Source organism: Sinocyclocheilus rhinocerous, unplaced genomic scaffold, assembly GCF_001515625.1.
Source record: "Sinocyclocheilus rhinocerous isolate Xijiao unplaced genomic scaffold, SAMN03320098_v1.1 scaffold87, whole genome shotgun sequence".
NCBI classification, from domain to species: domain Eukaryota; kingdom Metazoa; phylum Chordata; class Actinopteri; order Cypriniformes; family Cyprinidae; genus Sinocyclocheilus; species Sinocyclocheilus rhinocerous.
The window spans coordinates 831,796-849,729 of record NW_015650709.1 but is presented as its reverse complement, the minus strand read 5'-3'; the positions used below and the strand labels follow the sequence as shown (position 1 = coordinate 849,729).

Genomic DNA, 17,934 nt, shown 5'->3' with positions numbered 1-17,934 from the left:
TAGATGCACATTTTGAATTGAATTTTCAATAAATCAACTTTCTTGTTTTTCTTTGTCCTTTTGTCAATGACAAATTACTATGGCATTTCATAAACATTCACACGTATTCTATTCAGTATTCACAGAGACATTTATTCTTAAGGTCAATGATCAACTGGACTTCCAGTTGATAAAGAAAGCATCATGCTCCTTTTGTTTGCCAAAATGCTTTTATTGATTTTTCATTACACATTTCTACAAAATGGGCAGTTATACAATATGCTGTGTTCTCACAGTATTACCAAAGTCACAGATGCAATTCAATATCAATCACTGGCTCGACTTCCCCACCTCCTCTTTCATGTCAGATCAACTGAGAAACTGTAAGGCTACTTTGGTTTGGATAATTCACTTTAAGCTCGTTAAATGCGTATTAGAAACGGGAAACCTGCACAGTACTAAAGAAAAATTGGATAAGATGGTTTTGCGTTGTGAATAAGAGGTGCGTAGCGGTTTTTAAGGACGTGAAGAGATGCATTTATGTAAATCTGGAGCAGCAACAAAAGGATAAAATGGACAGTTCATCATAAAAGGAGCAAAGGTCATGATTTGCCCCAGTTTTACATGAACACACAACGTGTCAGGCGGAGCAGATATGAAAGCCATTAATAGATATATGGCACTAGACGGAAATAATTGAAATAATGAAGGATCAGAAAAATCATTGGACGTGTATTTAAAGCTCCAGGTACTTTGTCGCCATGGCAAGAATTGGGGCGCCTGTTGGGACACCAGGGAAAGGGCCACTGGATCCAGCAATGTCGATGTGGGAGTAAGGCAGAGGTTTGTCCGAGTCCAGTCCATGCTGTGGGACAAACATGCAGATGGTAAATGTATGTATTTTTACAAAAAAAACTTAAGTTTTTAATAAATCCTAAACTAATAATACACCCGCAATGTCGATGTGGGAGTAAGGCAGAGGTTTGTCCGAGTCCAGTCCATGCTGTGGGACAAACATGCAGATGGTAAATGTATGTATTTTTACAAAAAAAAAAACGTACGTTTTTAATAAATCCTAAACTAATAATACACCCAAGTTTGTATTTGTCTACCTTATCCAGTCCAGAAGCCATGATGAGGAAGGCGGCGGGCGTCTGGTGTCCACGTGGTGTGGCGGATGAGGGCAGGTTATTGGACTGCAGGATCTCCTCATACTCAGACTTCCCTTTGTGGAACTCGTAATCCTCCCGACGAATGGTGGACACCTCGAAAAGATCTCCCAGCACCTCTCCCGCTGCCATACAAACCGATTTCACACAAATAAAGCTACATTTATGGAAGGAAAAACAAAGGCTTCTTAGCTCTTCTTACCTTTCTGCCACTGCAGAGCGTTTCCTGAGCGGTGAGCAGCACCGTTATCCATTATGATCTACAGGGACAGATAATAATTATATGTTTGATTTATATAGTGCCTTTCCCAAGCTCAAGGACACCTCACAATGACAATAGCAAATAAACAATCATTTCGTACATAATCACTTAGGTGGACAATTGGCCAAGTCATGCGCGATTGCAGTTGCGTATCGTAATAGTAGTGGAAACAATCACATACTAACAGAGAACCATAACAGTTTAAGAAGAAACACATTATGACCGGTAGTATTGGTTGTACAGATACTTGAGTTTAGACTTAAATTCATGCAGTGTGGTTATTGTCTTAAGAGACAGGGGCAATGAGTTCCAAAGTTTAGGAGCAGTAACAGAGAAAGATCTGCCTCCCATAGATGATAGGCAAAGTCTCGGTATACAAAGAAGGTCACCTCCAGATGATCGAAGTGGTCGAGAGGGAATATAAGGAGAAAGTAAGTCAGAGAGATAAGTAGGAGCAAGACCATAGATTCACTTAAAGATAAGCAGAAGAATTTTGTAAATAATATGAGAGGACACGGGTAGCCAGTGAAGGTTAAATAGAATAGGAGTGATATGAGCAGACCGTTTAGTGCAAGTTAACATTCTCGCAGCAGCATTTTGAATGTATTGCAAAAGGGAGATGGAGCGCACTGGTAGTCCAGAAAAAAAAAAAAAGAGCGTTGCAGTAATCGAGGCAAGATGTGATAAATGCATGTACTAATGATTCAGCATCTTTTGGGCTGACGAAGGAATGGAGTTTGGCAATACGGTAAAGTTGAAAAAAATGCAGCTTTAGAGAGTTTACTAATATAAGCACCTAGGTTTAATGAAGAGTCGAGAATGATACCTAAGTTTTTGACAGTGGCAGACAGAGTACTTGATGTAGCTTCAAAGTCAAGTCTGGGGGCATTAATTATTTTGTTAGAGCTGGGGGACCGAGAAGTACGATTTGAGAAACTGAGAAAATTGGAGTTTAGCCAGGTCTTTTACTCGTTGATGCATGACGATAGAGATGCAGTCTGGTGAATAGAGTCAGGTCGGCAAACTGTATATATCTGAATATCGTCGGCATAGCAATGGTACTGAAAACCATGGCAGGGAATAATTTGTCCGAGGGGCATAATGTACATAATAAATAATAATGGCTCGATAACTGAGCCCTGTTGAACACCCTGTTTGAGTAAGACAGTGGGAGATTTATAGTTCGGCATGGTGATGTAGTACTGTCTGTCTGTCAAATAGGAGGGAAACCAGAATAACGCAGCTCCTGAGATGCAAATCACTGAGAGGTGCAGGAGTAATAATTTATGACAGACAGTCTCAAAAGCTGAGCTGAGATCGAGTAATAAGAGAAAGGAAAGATTGCCAGAATCACCAGAAAGTAGGAGGCCATTAATAACTCTTACTAAAACAGTTTTAGTACTGTGATGCGAGTGAAAACCTGACTGTAATATATCAAACTGATCGTTGATATGAAGATGGAGATGGTCATAATGGAAATGGTTAAAGTACCACTGAAGTGTAATAAACACTGTTTTTTTTCTCAGCCCTCAGAAGAGATGTAGGAGTAAGTTGTTGGAAGTACTTACAGAGTAATGCGGTCCCATGGCTCTGACAGCATGTCCTGTCAGAGTGGCTATAGTGAAGAGATGAGGAGACACTTCCTGCAATGCCTGGAGAAACACACAAGAGCTCTAGATCACCAAAAAGGATAATGTCATATTTAAAATAACTTGTTTTTCATTCCTGTAGCAGATCTAGACAGGTGGAGCTGGGGGAGGTAGAGGGTTTTTGAGGAACTCTGATAGCACACTGCAGGGCCAGCTTACAGCGAACACACAACCAGACTATTTAAATGTTGAGCAAGCAATCTCACTAGTCTGATGTTAGCAGATTGCATGTAATGGACCTAATTGCCAGCATTATCTGGAATTTCATTACTGAAATGATTATTATAATATATAAAATCATTACTAAACTAAACAGACATTTTAAAATTGTTTTCATTAATTGAAACAAAGATAAAATTAAATATACATTTTTGATAAAGCAACACAAATTAATAACTGAAAAATAACAGATAAACAAATAAAAGCAAATTCAAAGTTGAAATTCAAATCAAAATTCCCAATTCTCACAATGAGCAAGTTGCTTATTATCATGCCGATCATTAAAGGGGTCATATGATGTTTCTAAAAAGAACATTATTTTGTGTATTTGGTGTAATGAAATGTGTTTATGCGGTTTAAAGGTTAAAAAAAACATTATTTTCCAGATACTGTACATTATTGTTTCTCCTTTATGCCCCGCCTTTCTGAAACGCGTCGATTTTTACAAAGCTCATCGGTCTGAAAAGCGAGGTGTGCTCTGATTGGCCAGCTATCCAGTGCGTTGTGATTGGCTGAATACCTCAAGCGTGTGACGGAAATGTTACACCCCTCATACTGTGATGCAGTGTCCCGGCCGGAGCGATAAGGAGGGCGTGGACGAGTTTTTATAAAGAATATCTCTTTGGGTTTGAGACTTTAGTCTTTGCAACTTTAGGGATCTTATCTATTCACAAACAGCTTGTAACACTCCAAAGAGAAAGGAAAACTTGAAATGGCATCATATGACCCCCTTTTAACATATCGGCTGTTTATTAGTACTTATAATGCATTTATTCTACATGACCATATTCTACAGCCCTAATCCTGCCCAATACCTAAACTTAACAACTACCTTACTAACTATTAATAAGCAGTAAATTAGGAGTTTACCAAGGCAAAAGTCGTAGTTAATGGTTTGTTAATAGCGAGAATTGGACTTTAAAATAAAGTGTGACCATGTATATGAAGATGTGCTGTTAGGTCCAACATAAGCATCTATGCAAAGCCAACATTATATTTTTACTTATTCATAAAAGTAATGAAATGTGCTGCTCAAACTCAGATGGTCTTTTAAAATGATATTCTGAGCAGGTGCTACACACAAGCAAATGAGATTTTCCTTCATTTCAATGTTTTGGAATCTTAGTTTTTTTTTTTGGGTTCTGTTAAGAGTATATTTTTATATAACAATTTGATTCTGATCTCATGATAGGGCCCATTTAAATCTTGAAATAGTAATGCAGGCTATTTTAGAGTGTATATACCTGCTCCTTCATCTCACACAGCAAGTCCACCATGACCATTCTTCCTTCAGCATCAGTGTTTCCAACTCGGATTCTACGACCAGCACGAGACACTACTAACTCGTCCGCTACATAGCAATCTGCCAAAAAAGTTCAAAATTAAAAAGTGACCCATATTTAGCAAAAGACGCCCAAACTGGTCACCATATGCACACAAAACTGCTTACCAGATCCGACACTGTTTCGCACCATTGCCATTGCACCCACAACCTTCACGTGTTTGGGCTTTAGTTTGGCTAAGATCTAAAAACAAACAAATATACATGGATATTAGACTCTAACATTCTCGTCAGTAAAAAAAAGCAGGTGCATATGTGATCGGTACCTGGAAGAAGCCAGCAACCGCCGCAGATCCACATTTATCTCTGTGCATTCCAGCCATGACTCCTCCGGCCTTGATGTCAGCTCCACCGGTGTCATATGTGATGCCCTGCCACAACATACAATGTTCATATGTACTGGAAACTCTTCTATCCCTGGTGTCCAAGTATAGTTAACCTAAAACCCACCTTGCCAACCACCATGAGGGTCTGTTGAATGGGTCCTTCCCCACAGTACAGCAGCTTGATCACTCGGGCCTGGTGGCGTGGCACAGCTGAAGCACAAACATAATGGATTAGCTATTTTATTTGCAATATATATTATTTATTTCTGTTTTTGGAAAAGTGGCAGCACTGAAAATAAGTTTAGTGTTTGAAATAAAATATCTTACTGTTAGCACAGCGGTTGACCGCAGCCAAACAGGGATACTCCTTCTCCAGAATATTTAAATGACTCACTACCGTCACCTAAGAAAGACATGGAGATGAATGAAGTATGTTGACTCTTACTGAGATGAGATGCTCACGTAGAGACTCACCGTTACAGGAGTATCCTTGAAAACTGCTTGCACATACTCAGCTACACGAGGGGCAGCCATTCGCTCCGGGTCAGAGCCACCGATGTCACGACAGACAAACCTATACCATTCACAAATGATCCCTTTTACCGATTTTTGTACACAATGGATCATAGCAGACACCTGGTTAATCCAAAATCTTTGACCATATGAAATTCCACACAGACTCATACCTGCCGCTCTCCAGAGCAGTGGCCAGCTCAGTAATGGCTTCTCCCTGCGCCCGGTTCTTCGCCCAGACGCCCAGCACAGCCACCTTATGAGGGGACGACTTGTGCTCCCTCACCTCTAAAGGCTGATGACACAGAGAAATAACTAGGTTTTGTGTGTGTTAATTAATTAATATATCCACTTTATTTCAATTAACAAAAATATTTTCTTAATTACATTTTTGGTTTAAAATAACAACACTGAGGAATCATTTTTGTTAAATGGAATAAAGTATATATTAGAGCCGGGCAACAATTAATCGCAATTAATCGCATCCATAAATATTTTCAAAATATATGCTGTATGTGTGTGTATTTATATATACATAATAAATATACACAGTACACATACATATATTAAATAAACAAACTTTTATTTTGGATGCAATTAATCGCTGCCCAGCACTAATATACATATACACACTTCCGTTCAAATGTTTGGGATCAGATTTTTCATATTTTTACCGAAGTTTCTTGTGCTCATCAAGGCTGTATTTATTTGTCCAAAAATACAGAAAAAAACCCTGTTATTTTGTGAAATATTATTGCAATTTAAAATAACAGTTTCTATTTTAATATACTTTAAAATATAATTTATTCCCATGATGCAAAGCTGAATTTTCAGCATTATTACTCCAGTCTTCAGTATCACATGATCCTTCAGAAATCATTCTAATATGCCGATTTATTATCAATGTTGGAAACCGTTGTGCTGCTTAATATTTTTTGGGACCTGTGATACTTTTTTTCAGAATTCTTTGATAAAAAAATTAAAATAAAAAAATAAAGTAAAAAAAAAACAGGGTTTATTCAAAATAGAAATTTTGTGTTACAACATACACTAGTATTTAAAAGTAAAAGTTTGGGGTCAGTAAAGTTTTTCTCTCTCTTTTTTTTTAAAGAAATTAATACTTTTATTCAGCAAGGATGTGTTAAATGGATTAAAAGTGATAGTAAAGACTTATTTTGTTAGAAAAGATTTGTTTCGAATAAATGCTGCTCTTTTTATTCAAAGAAAAAAGTATCACAGGTTCCAAAAAAAATATTAAGCAGCACAACAGTTTCAACACTGAGAATAAATCAGCATATTAGAATGATTTCTGAAGGATCATGTGACACTGAAGACTGGAGTAATGGCTGTTGTAAATTTATCACTGCGTCACAGAAATAAGTTATATTTTAAAGTATATTAAAATAGGAAACCAATATTAGAAATTGCAATAATATTTTAAAATATTACAGTTTTTTCTGTATTTTTGATCAAATAAATACAGCCTTGATGAGCAAAAGAGACTGCATTAAAAACATTAAAAATCTTACTGATCCCAAACTTTTGAACGGTTGTGTATATATATATATATATAAACAGGAATTAAATAAAAAAATGCTTAAGTACAATTTTTAACAGTTTCAGTTTTAGGTATCAATAACAACAAAATAGAAATTATAATAAACATTAAAAATCTTACTGATCCCAAACTTTTGAACGGTTGTGTATATATATATATATATAAACAGGAATTAAATAAAAAAATGCTTAAGTACAATTTTTAACAGTTTCAGTTTTAGGTATCAATAACAACAAAATAGAAATTATAATTAAAAAATGATAATTAAAATATAAAATATATTATATATAATATCATACTATATATAATACCAGCTTTATTTCAATTAACAAAAATATTAAAATGATTTAAAGTATGTAATGAAAAATATAATAAAAAAAATAACCAGATGTGAAATAAAAAGTACTTAAATGCAATTTTCATTTAATTTTAGGTAACAATAACAGCTATATATATATATATATATATATAGAGAGAGAGAGAGAGAGAGAGAGAGAGATTTATATATGGAATTTTGAAGGAAACTGAATTTATATGTAATCATTTGGATGAATGAATGAAATAAAGTGATAATTAAAAATGTACATTACAAAAAAATTATACAAAATTTCTCACCGTGTAGAGAACATGCAGGGCTCCTAGAACAGCCACTAAGGTGCTCTTTGCATAGCTGCTGTGTGGAGGACAAACCAGCAGAGGGTGCAGCATGCCAGCTTTCAGAGCCCTATAACCAAAAAATATATATATATTCAGATCAACATAATAAAACCTCTGGATGAGGAAAAAAAATCCTCTTTAAAGAGAGAAATGTGTCCTAGAAGAACGTGAAGATAGGAAAAGATAATGTTGTTTTGACAGGATGTACATTTATCACTACACATCACACACATCATGCTTGCATAAGCACCTCTTAATGCCTTTAGCAGCAGCGTCACTGAAGCGCCGGACATCATCATAGTCCCGATTCACCGGACCGGTGCAGGCAAACACCAGTCTGTTTCCAGAGAGACCAGGAACCTTGACCACCACCACCTCCTCAGCAACGCAACAGTCCACCTGAATGTGAAAGAGTACAGATGTGTGCAATAAAAAGAAATACATATCAGCAGCAGGGCTGGTCAGGTGTGTGTGGTGTTGAACTCACTGCGCTGTAGTCCTGTAATGGTGCTTTCAAACACTCCAGCTCATCAGGAAGCTGCTCATAACTTTGGCATATCAAGATTATGCCATCAAAACTGTAGAAGATAAGAATAAACAAAATAGCAATATACACTTTTGCTCTAATATACAAACTGTAGAAAAGCTGCAGTAAATCCAAACAGTACTGTAGTGCTTAACAAAAAATAAATAAATCATTTACTGGATCTGTGCTGTTGTTTTTTTAATATAAAATATGCAAACATGGTTAAAACCATATACATTTACTTGTGAAGCAAAATTGGGGAAGATATTAATACTTGTTTTCAGACAATATACTCATATGGCCAGTGTTGTTGTTAACTAGATTTGTTAACTAAAAATAATTACAAATAATTTTCATTAATTTAAATAAAGCTGAAATATAATAAAATATACATATGAGATGAAACAACAACAACAACAACAAAAAGATTAATAATTGTAATTATCTATCAGTTATTTATACATGGCATCAAAATTAAATGTTATAGGTATTATTTACAGAAGTTGTTCCATGTTTTGTGGCATTTTAAAATATTTTCAAAATGTATGTCAAGCCTTAAAGCAGTTGAAAAAAGAAATGGAACAGAAATGTTGCCTTGGCAGCTAACTGAAATAAAATAAGGACTAAACTACATTTGCTAAAATTTAAATGCATATTAATGCAAGTTAAATAGACAAAAAACATATATATAAAGAAACTAATAAAATGGCAAAAGCAAATACCAAAATTAATAAAACTTTAAATTGAAATGAAAAATACATAAAATTAAAGCTAATTCAAAATATTAATAAACACCAAATCAGTATATAAATGGTACTAAAATAAATATAAAAATAAAAGCTAATTCAAAATATTAATTAACATTATAACAGTACATAAATAATACTAAAATAACACTGCCACGGGCAAACTGTTGCTTTTTTATTTTATGTAAATAATATATTAAATGTGTTAGTTTTATGCTTAAAACAGGACAAATGTGTATAAATGTATGTAAATTTACTGGAATATTGGAACAAATTCACATCTAATTGTGAGTTCAGTTTACACAGGGCCACGCTTGAGACAATAAACTCTACTTTTACACATCAGTCATCAGAAAGCAGGCTAAAGTCTAAAGTCTGTGTATTGTTGATTGTAAAGCAGGCAGTTCAGATAACAGAAGTGATGGCTGATTCATAAATAGTCACAGTTCCTGTGATGGTAACGTAATGCTGCCAAGTAGTCCATCATGCTTGAGAGCAGCCATGCACAAGTGAAGCACATCAAGTTCAGAGTTTGAGACAGCGATCTACTAACTTCTGGTCCTTGCAGTCAGTGGTGCACTGGAGAGGCTGGACACTGGAATGAAGGAAAGACAGAGAGAAGATTAAAACCTTTACAAAGCTTATCATGTGTACAGACATGAAAAGCTCTTACAAAATAAGTTGATGTTTAGCTTGACTCATTGCAGCTGCTCTCACTATATCTGATAATGTTTGATTAACATTTGAGTGTCATTTGGCATCTATGAGTAGTGGGGTCCAAAGGACTGAAACTGCGACAAAGAACCACGAATACACTTGTTTCTGAAACATCTAGGAAGAATAAATCACTTGCAGCTTCAGCAACTACAGTTCCTTGTTGCTGACATGGCAAACTGAAATCCTTCTCATGTTTAAAATATTTATTTGTCGTTGTCATATCAGCAAAGAGGAACTGTTTTGCTGAAACTGTTATTTAATTCTACTTCATGAATTTAGAACTCTGGAATGGGTTAATAATAATAATAATAAACCAGTTAAAATTGAACTTTAAGGTTTAATTCTGCTTTCTAAACACTGATAAGAAATCACGAGATTAATCACAAACGATTTGTATAATCGTAGGAAGAAACAAATTTCCACAGAACAACATTTTAATTATCTATTTTAACAGTGACCCTATTGGCCAGTACTGCATAATCTAGCTTTCAGCAATTATTACTTAAAATTACTGCAGTCGCACACACTTAATGCGGTGAGCGCAGAAAACTCAACATAACCACACAAAAATAGCAGCAACAATAAAACTCATTTGAAACTTAACAAATTCTAAATAATCCTCCTACCTTACAGACATCCTCACGCTTCCTTCTGTCGTCTTGCAGAAGCGAAGTCGTGATGTCAGCTGACAGATTTCAAAGACACATCACATGACCACTGGAGTCACGTGATTAATGAAACCGTAGTGTTTTTTCCTCCCCGAACTTTGTAGTGAAATAAAATGCACAGAAATCGTGGAACTAATATATTGATCTATTTCAAATGTGCAATTTTTAAACGTATTTCAATATTTTAACTCACGCGTGTATTTCCTTAAATTACGTCTTTGTCAACAAACAACAAAAAAATTATTTTGTCGTCCCACTAGACTAGACAGTAGACACTTATCACACACGACTGTTTATTACGTTTATATTAGGTTTTATAACAAAAGAAGAGTGTTTATTATATTTCCATGTGTCCCAGTTCATTTTGTCGCAGCTATTAAGTCGTTTAGAACACAAATATATTTCTTTTTAGTAGATAATACAATTAATTTACATCACCCAGCTTTAAAACTATGTATTATAACCATATTTGTTTTGTATGCCATTTGATGAATGGTCGTAAATTATACATTTTTAAATAGTTTTCCCCTAAACAATATTTCTGAACACTTCATCACCGTTAAATCCTCATGAATCCGTGAACAGGTTCAACTCATGCAACAAAAAGATCCGACTCAAAATAACAAATCCGGACGTCAAGTCACATGACAGCGACGACAGAGAGTGCGAACTGTCTCGTATCAAAGTACAAAGATTGTGTCATTTTACTCAGATAACAGTGAGATGTTGCCGCGTGTAACACGTTAAACCTCAGACATATCATTTGTGTAATCTTTATTTGATTTTTTTGTACTGTGCATGATCAAACCTGCTGTTTTTTTGCATCAAGATCAGGTTGGACTGCCACACAGCACTGCAAGACACTGAAAGCAGGGAAAGTAACCTCTTTTCTGCACTGTCTTGCATGATATCTTATTTCTAGCGATAAACATGTTGTCTTAAGCAATCAGTAATTTTATTTTTGTTGAAGTTCTGTTACATAATCAAAAAACCTGCTGAAGCTGGGGTTGGGCTGCTTTGATGCTTTTATCTGAAATAATGCTGCTGCCTTCAGGTGCGATCATGTCAGAAACACACGGAAGGAGCCCAATTAAAAATAAAGAAAATAAAATAAAGAAAATTATTAATATCTATCACATGGTTTGTGTTACACAAAACAAACTATGAATGTCCAGCGATTAACAAGTGTTTTTATGCAAAACAAAGAGGTTGAGATTTGTGTAAAAATATTTTTATTGTAATAGCCTTCGTATAATTACACGTAGGCTACGTCTTATTTACACAGTGCAGATTTGTTAAAGTTGCTCCATGTTTTGTGGCTTTTAAAAGTGTTTTAAGTTCAACTTAAAAAGCTTAAGTCAAATTTAATTTGCTTTTATATATTTCCGCGTTTATTATTTTATTAATAATTCGTTTTTGTTTCAATATTTATTTTTTCTTTCAATGCATGTTTGCTTAGATTTATTGTGTTTAACAATGATAATGCCTGTGTGTTATTTAAAGAGATTTAATAAAGGTTAAAAAACTATGGAGGACCAACCCTGCAGAAAATAAATAAATAAACGTAATAATAGGAAAATAAATGACTTGATAAATCAAATATAGTTTATTGGTAATAAAATTGAATCCTGAATTTATTCATTACCTTTTTTCTTTATTATTTTCTATTACTTTCTCGGTTTTATTTTAAAATTGATTTGAATTCTTTTAAACTTTTATTTACTTATTCTATCTTTTTTTTAAATTATTATATATATATTATTTATTTCTGCAGGTTTGGTCCTCCATAAAAAATAAAAAAACAGTCTATAAGCTGTATTGTACATCACACCTTTCAAAAATACAGTATGCAATTTAAATACAGCAAAATTTAAATATCTTGCACAATCATTCGATATAATTCACTACAGACTTGCTCATTTCTATATAGAGATTATTGATGTATTATTTTATCCATATTATAGATTAGTGCTTCCGCAATGTTTTAAATCAACACATCCCTTCCAGTGTCACGATTCGGCAACTCATGTTCATCTGATTTTCTCTCTCTTAAATATGATTTCACTTCGTCAATGTGCTTGGAATTTGCAAATATGATATTTCCGACTCCACTTGAAGGGCATGTTATTTCTCCTATCGTCTTGCACCTATTGGTCTGTTTGTCCATTTCTCTCTTTCACTGCTGCATGTCGTTTACTAATAGTAGAGAATTCTGGTTAACTCTCAGCTCAGTCTGAGGAGACTCAATGCCGTATTCTCTGCAGGCACCGTCAGAGGCACCGCAAGCTCAGCCGCTATGAGACTCGTCCAGTTCTGCCACAGAGGAGGCGAGGGGGTCGTCAGAGTAGGGGTGGAGCAGGCAGAAGGTCAGGGGGTCATTGATCTGAAAGCCTTCGACCCCTCCATGCCTTCCACTATGAGACAGTTCCTTGAAATGGGGCAAAAGGGAATGGACTGTGCTAAGAGGTGTTAAGAATGCACACTGTAACACAAACCACACAATTGGCCTACAAAAAGGCCTACATACATTTACATGTTATTAGTTAATTATTTAGGCATTCAAGAGTTGTTTTCAAAGATATATTATGGGTAGAACGTGTTATGTTATTGAAAACAGCATTTATTCATCTTTCTCAGGGCTTTGTCCAGTGGTCAGCATGTGGTGGAGCGGTCAGATATCAGGCTGCTGTCCCCAGTGACCGGCCCAGAGAAGGTGGTGTGTGTTGGTATGAATTATAAAGACCACTGCCTAGAGCAAAATGCCCCCATTCCTGAAGAGCCCATCATATTCAGCAAGTTCCCCTCCACCATCACTGGCCCTTCGGATGATATCATTCTACCAGAGGAGAGTCAGGTGAGTTTCAAACTGACAGCTGGTCATCCATCAATGACTCTCCATACTACAGGATAACTACTCTCTATGAGACTGACTCTTGTAGCGCCTGCTGGAATCTGTCACATGCAGATTTCTGTTCAACATGTAGACGTGTCCAACTTTAAAATAATCCCATTTTATTCCAAATTGAATATTGAAAATGGAACAAATGTAATGCATATGTTCACATTGTTTTGGCTCAATTTTCAGGAAGTGGATTGGGAGGTGGAACTTGCCTTTGTGATTGGACGGAAAGGGAAGCACATTAAGGTTGTAAAAGAGTCATTTATATCTCCATCTGTTGACATGTATATTAAAATCAAAATGTTCTGTTAATTGATTGATCAGATTTACTGTATTACACATTACGTGTGTAATTTCAGCAGCAATAGCAGGACAATCATATTTAAGCATGTGAATGAGATGAAATTATAGACAAATGGGAGCAGTCAAAATATGCAATATAACACATTTAACCCTATAAAGCCTACTATACACAAATTTCTAAGGCCTCTGAATTATCAACATGATCAAATCTTGAAAATCTGTTGTACACAATCTGCTACATGCCTTCTGTCATATGATTGACAGTTTATAGTTTTTTTTTCAGCAAGCAAAAGGCCTTTTAGTACAATTGAAAAAACCATCCACTTTCAGGTCGTGGTTCACATGTCTTTTAGCAGTGAAATATTTACTGATTTTTATAAGGTAAACTTAAGAATAACTTTTATATTGTAAGTAATATTTCAAGGTGAACATTTAATGAACTGAAGCAGTTTTATTTGGTGATCCATACATAATTTGTTGGGAAAATCATGTTTAAAATGTATCAAATGATACATCAGGCTTTCAGGAAATGTTTATTTGTACATCTCTCAGTCATCATTGCATTGCATGATATGTTTTGCCCCCCACAATAAAAACTACAAAGCTTTGATTATAAACTAAGCATTTAAATATAATCTTACCTAGACATATTATTGGAAGATATAGAGTGACAACTGATATTTATATGCATTTATGGAATGTCTGCTATACTGTTATGTTACAAGCTATCAGAATTTCTGCAATATAAATATAAGCATCTGCACCAAATTGCATATTGTTACTCAGTTTGGGCCTCTTTCACACTAGCACTTTTGGTGCGCACCCGGGTTCGATTGACGTCAGAGTTCGGTTCTTTGGATGATGTGAACGCTGTCTTCCGAACTCGGTGCGCATCCGCGAACCGTACCCGGGTCCGCTTAAAAAGGTGGTCTGGGGTACGGTTCATGTGAACTCTGGTACGGTTCGCTGCTGATGTGAACGCAATCGTACCAAATCACGGAAGTGAACCGCTATTAATGATGTATTATTTGATAAAAATGTGTGTTTGTGTGTGTTTCACTCACTTTCCTGTCGAGCGTGACTGACGCACTGCAAACAGAGAGCTGTATATCTCATTTCTGTTCGCCTTCAGCCTTCTTTAGAGCATTTGCAAGACAGAAGTAAGTGCCGTTATATACCGAAGCTTTGTAAACAAAACGAACGGTTCACAGACGTAAATATATAAAAGTGCAGAGAGCAATGTTTAGCGGACCCGGGTACGGTTCGTGGGTGCGCACCCGAGTTCGGAAGACCGCGTTCACATCATCCAAACGAACTGAACTCTGACGTCAATCGAACCCGGGTGCGCACCAAAAGTGCTAGTGTGAAAGCACCCTAATAAAACGTGTGGTGGTGTTTGAGCTCCATATTGTCCAATATCATATTATATGACACATATGCAACCTTTTTTTGATTTTGTTTGAAGGCTCAGTAAGCTGCTCCATTTCAAAAGATTTTTCTGACTATTATTTATGCCAGTCAATAAAGACTTGCGTATAATTCAGCGTCCTATTAGCAAAACATTTCTTATGCCATTCCTGTTGGCATTCCCACAAAAACCCGAACTTAATTTATGTCAAATACATTTGTCTATTTGTCTTAGGAAGAGGAGGCCCTTTCCTATGTCGCAGGTTTCACTGTAGCAAACGACGTGAGTGCTCGTGAGTGGCAGATGAAGCGCAATGGAAAGCAGTGGTTGCTGGGGAAAACTTTTGACACGTTTTGTCCACTCGGGCCAGCACTGGTTACCACTGCAGCACTCAAAGGTAAAGTGGAAAATACAAAAAAGTAAGACAGATGTTGTATTTGATAATTAATACTAGCAATAATATTTCTGATCAAACAGATGTTCATAACCTGGGTATCCGCTGTCTGGTGAATGGGGCCGCAGTTCAGGACAGTAACACCAATCAAATGATCTTTCGAACCGAGAAGCTGATTGCCTGGGTTTCACAGTAAGCAAACTCACTCTGGTTTCATTTAGAAAATCATTATGCTCTTCAAGGCTGCATTAATTTGATCAAAAATACAGTAAAAACTGTAATATTGTGAAATATTATTAGAATTTAAAATAACCGTTTTCTATTTTAATATATTGTAAAACTGTATTTTATTCCTGTGATGTAAAGCTGAATTTTCAGCATCATTACTCCAGTCACATGATCCTTCAGAAATCATTCTAATATTCATATTTGCTGGAAAAAAAAAATATAAAAAAAAAATATATATATATTATAGTGACTCCGAGCTTTTGAATGGTATAGTGTATAATGTTACAAAAGCTTTTTATTTCAGATAAATGTTGATCTTTGGATCTTTCTATTCATCAAAGAATCCTAAAAAAATGTACTCAACTGTTTTAAATATTTATAATACTAATACAAATGTTTCTTGAGCAGCAAATCAGCATATTAGAATGATTTCTGAAAGATCATGTGACACTGAAGACTGGAGTAATGATGCTGAAAATTCAGCTTTGATCACAGGAATAAATTACATTTTAAAATCTATTCAAAAAAAAAGCAGTTATTTTAAATAGTAAACATATTTCACAATATTACTGATTTTGCTGTATTGAGGATCAAATAAATGCAGGCTTGGTGAGCAGAAGAAAAAGCACCTTGGTGAGCAGAAGAGAAAGAAAATTCTAAAAAAAAAAAAAAACATGAAAAATCTTACTGTTCAAAAACTTTTGACTGGTAGTGTATGTAATATGTATTAAATTTGATACATTTTCTTCTTAAATTGGTGTTTTTGTGCAGGTTTGTGACTATTTGTCCTGGTGATGTGTTTTTGACTGGAACGCCTCCAGGTGTGGGGGTGTTCAGAAATCCACCTGTGTATCTAAAGGTGAGCTCTTCTATAGGAAAATCAATGTATATTTCAACATGGCGGGGTTAGCGTCACAACCCACAATCACTGCACCTGGCAGGCTGTTAACACCCGCTTAAAGCCTTTCCTGAAACAGTCAGAACAGTGTCACTGACACTGGCACAATGAGAACAGCTGAAATGCAGAACAACACAAGACCAACTGGAATGGTCTTATTGACGCCAGTTTTCACACGAAACTGAAGTTTCAAAAGAAAAGAGGCACATTTAACAGCCACTGGCATCAGTATTTAAGCTTTCTAATTGGCATCGACAGGACTGACAGCAATTCAAGCTGATTTACAGAGGGAATCACAGGGCCGAACAAATCAGTGCAAAGATGCAATTACTGACTTCTTCCAGGTTTTGCCAGTTACCCAGAGTGATCCAATGAGATATAATGAACTACAAACAAATAAGAAAACACAATCAGTCTTTGCAGTGACTATTTCAAATATCAAAAAAGTAATTGCTGAGAGAAAATAATTGCATTTGTAAAATAATTTGTATCAAATATTTAAAGATTATATTGTTTATGTAAGATGTTATATCATTATTAAAGCTACTCTATATAACTATTACTTAAGTGGTTAAAGAAATAATCAAATTAAAATTCCATGCATATCACCAAAGAACCTTGTTTTGCTTGTGGCTTTGGCTCTTCGTTTTTGGTCACATAACATAACTTTTCTCTGTGTACGAATGACGTGATATGCACAAGGAACGACATATTAAATTTCCTGCAAAATCCTTCCTAATAGCTCTAAAATATATATAAAAAAACAAAAACCTTCATTCTTTATTCAGTCAAACAGTGATCCGCCACGCCACGTCATTTACACCAAATATGAGCTTGTTAGAAAATAACTGACTTTAATCCTGGGTGATTAAAAATGCAATTTACACAACAGAAAAGTGTTAGTTCCTTTAGAACACTGTTGCATTTTGAGACTTATGAGTGGCTAAAAATATGTACCATCACATTTAAATTGATCTAGTCCGCTGAGATTTACAAGCAAACGTGCCCCACTGGGTAAAAGCATGTCTTTAAAATGTTAGAGGATCCGTTAACAGAAACTCCACTTCCTCAAATATGATATTAATGTATAACATGTATATTAAATCTGTGTCCCAGTAGATGTAATTGGTTCATTTTCTGTGTAAAAAAAGCAGCCAATTTCCTATCAAATAGTTCTCAAGAGTAGAGTAGTAAAATGTTTTATCCTTTTCATAATGCAGCAGATATTATTTCAACATGTTTGATATTACTGTTGTTTTTACCGAAGGTCAGCATATTGTTTTAATGTGTTTCAGAGGGGAGATGTTGTGGAGTGTCAGACTGACGAGATCGGGTCGATACGGAACGCAGTCGTGTAACAGGAAGATCCTACATTGATTGAAGTGCCACTACTGCATTTATAATTATTTCATACTGACATCATAAAACATGGATTCTTTTTTTAACTGAAGAAAATAAAATAAACATTATGCT

The 17,934-nt window shown here is 35.4% G+C and overlaps 2 protein-coding genes across 4 annotated transcripts; one reads left to right on the top strand and one right to left on the bottom strand.

Annotated features, from left to right (window-relative positions):
• Nucleotides 1-263: 263 nt before the first annotated feature.
• LOC107712486 (putative aminopeptidase W07G4.4) lies at nt 264-9,666 on the bottom strand. The gene is made up of 16 exons (XM_016517755.1): nt 9,620-9,666; nt 9,500-9,541; nt 8,162-8,252; nt 7,925-8,073; nt 7,633-7,741; nt 5,633-5,754; nt 5,421-5,520; nt 5,274-5,349; nt 5,071-5,156; nt 4,887-4,991; nt 4,729-4,804; nt 4,523-4,641; nt 2,979-3,062; nt 1,351-1,408; nt 1,092-1,273; nt 264-844 (listed from the first exon to the last, which is right to left on the bottom strand). The coding sequence occupies exons 1-16, from the start codon at nt 9,646-9,648 to the stop codon at nt 716-718; spliced, it is 1,557 nt and encodes a 518-aa protein (XP_016373241.1). The 5' UTR covers nt 9,649-9,666; the 3' UTR covers nt 264-715.
• A 1,372-nt stretch (nt 9,667-11,038) lies between these two features.
• LOC107712485 (fumarylacetoacetate hydrolase domain-containing protein 2-like) lies at nt 11,039-17,934 on the top strand. 3 transcript variants are annotated; one of them, XM_016517750.1, is made up of 8 exons: nt 11,039-11,165; nt 12,596-12,797; nt 12,969-13,185; nt 13,417-13,476; nt 15,176-15,338; nt 15,419-15,527; nt 16,335-16,422; nt 17,757-17,934. In XM_016517750.1, exons 2-8 carry the CDS (start codon nt 12,628-12,630, stop codon nt 17,817-17,819), a joined length of 870 nt encoding a protein of 289 aa, XP_016373236.1. In that variant the 5' UTR covers nt 11,039-11,165; nt 12,596-12,627; the 3' UTR covers nt 17,820-17,934. The 3 variants fall into 3 exon arrangements, with proteins under 3 accessions (XP_016373236.1, XP_016373240.1, XP_016373237.1); XM_016517754.1 differs by having other exon boundaries at nt 11,039-11,205; XM_016517751.1 differs by having other exon boundaries at nt 11,039-11,209.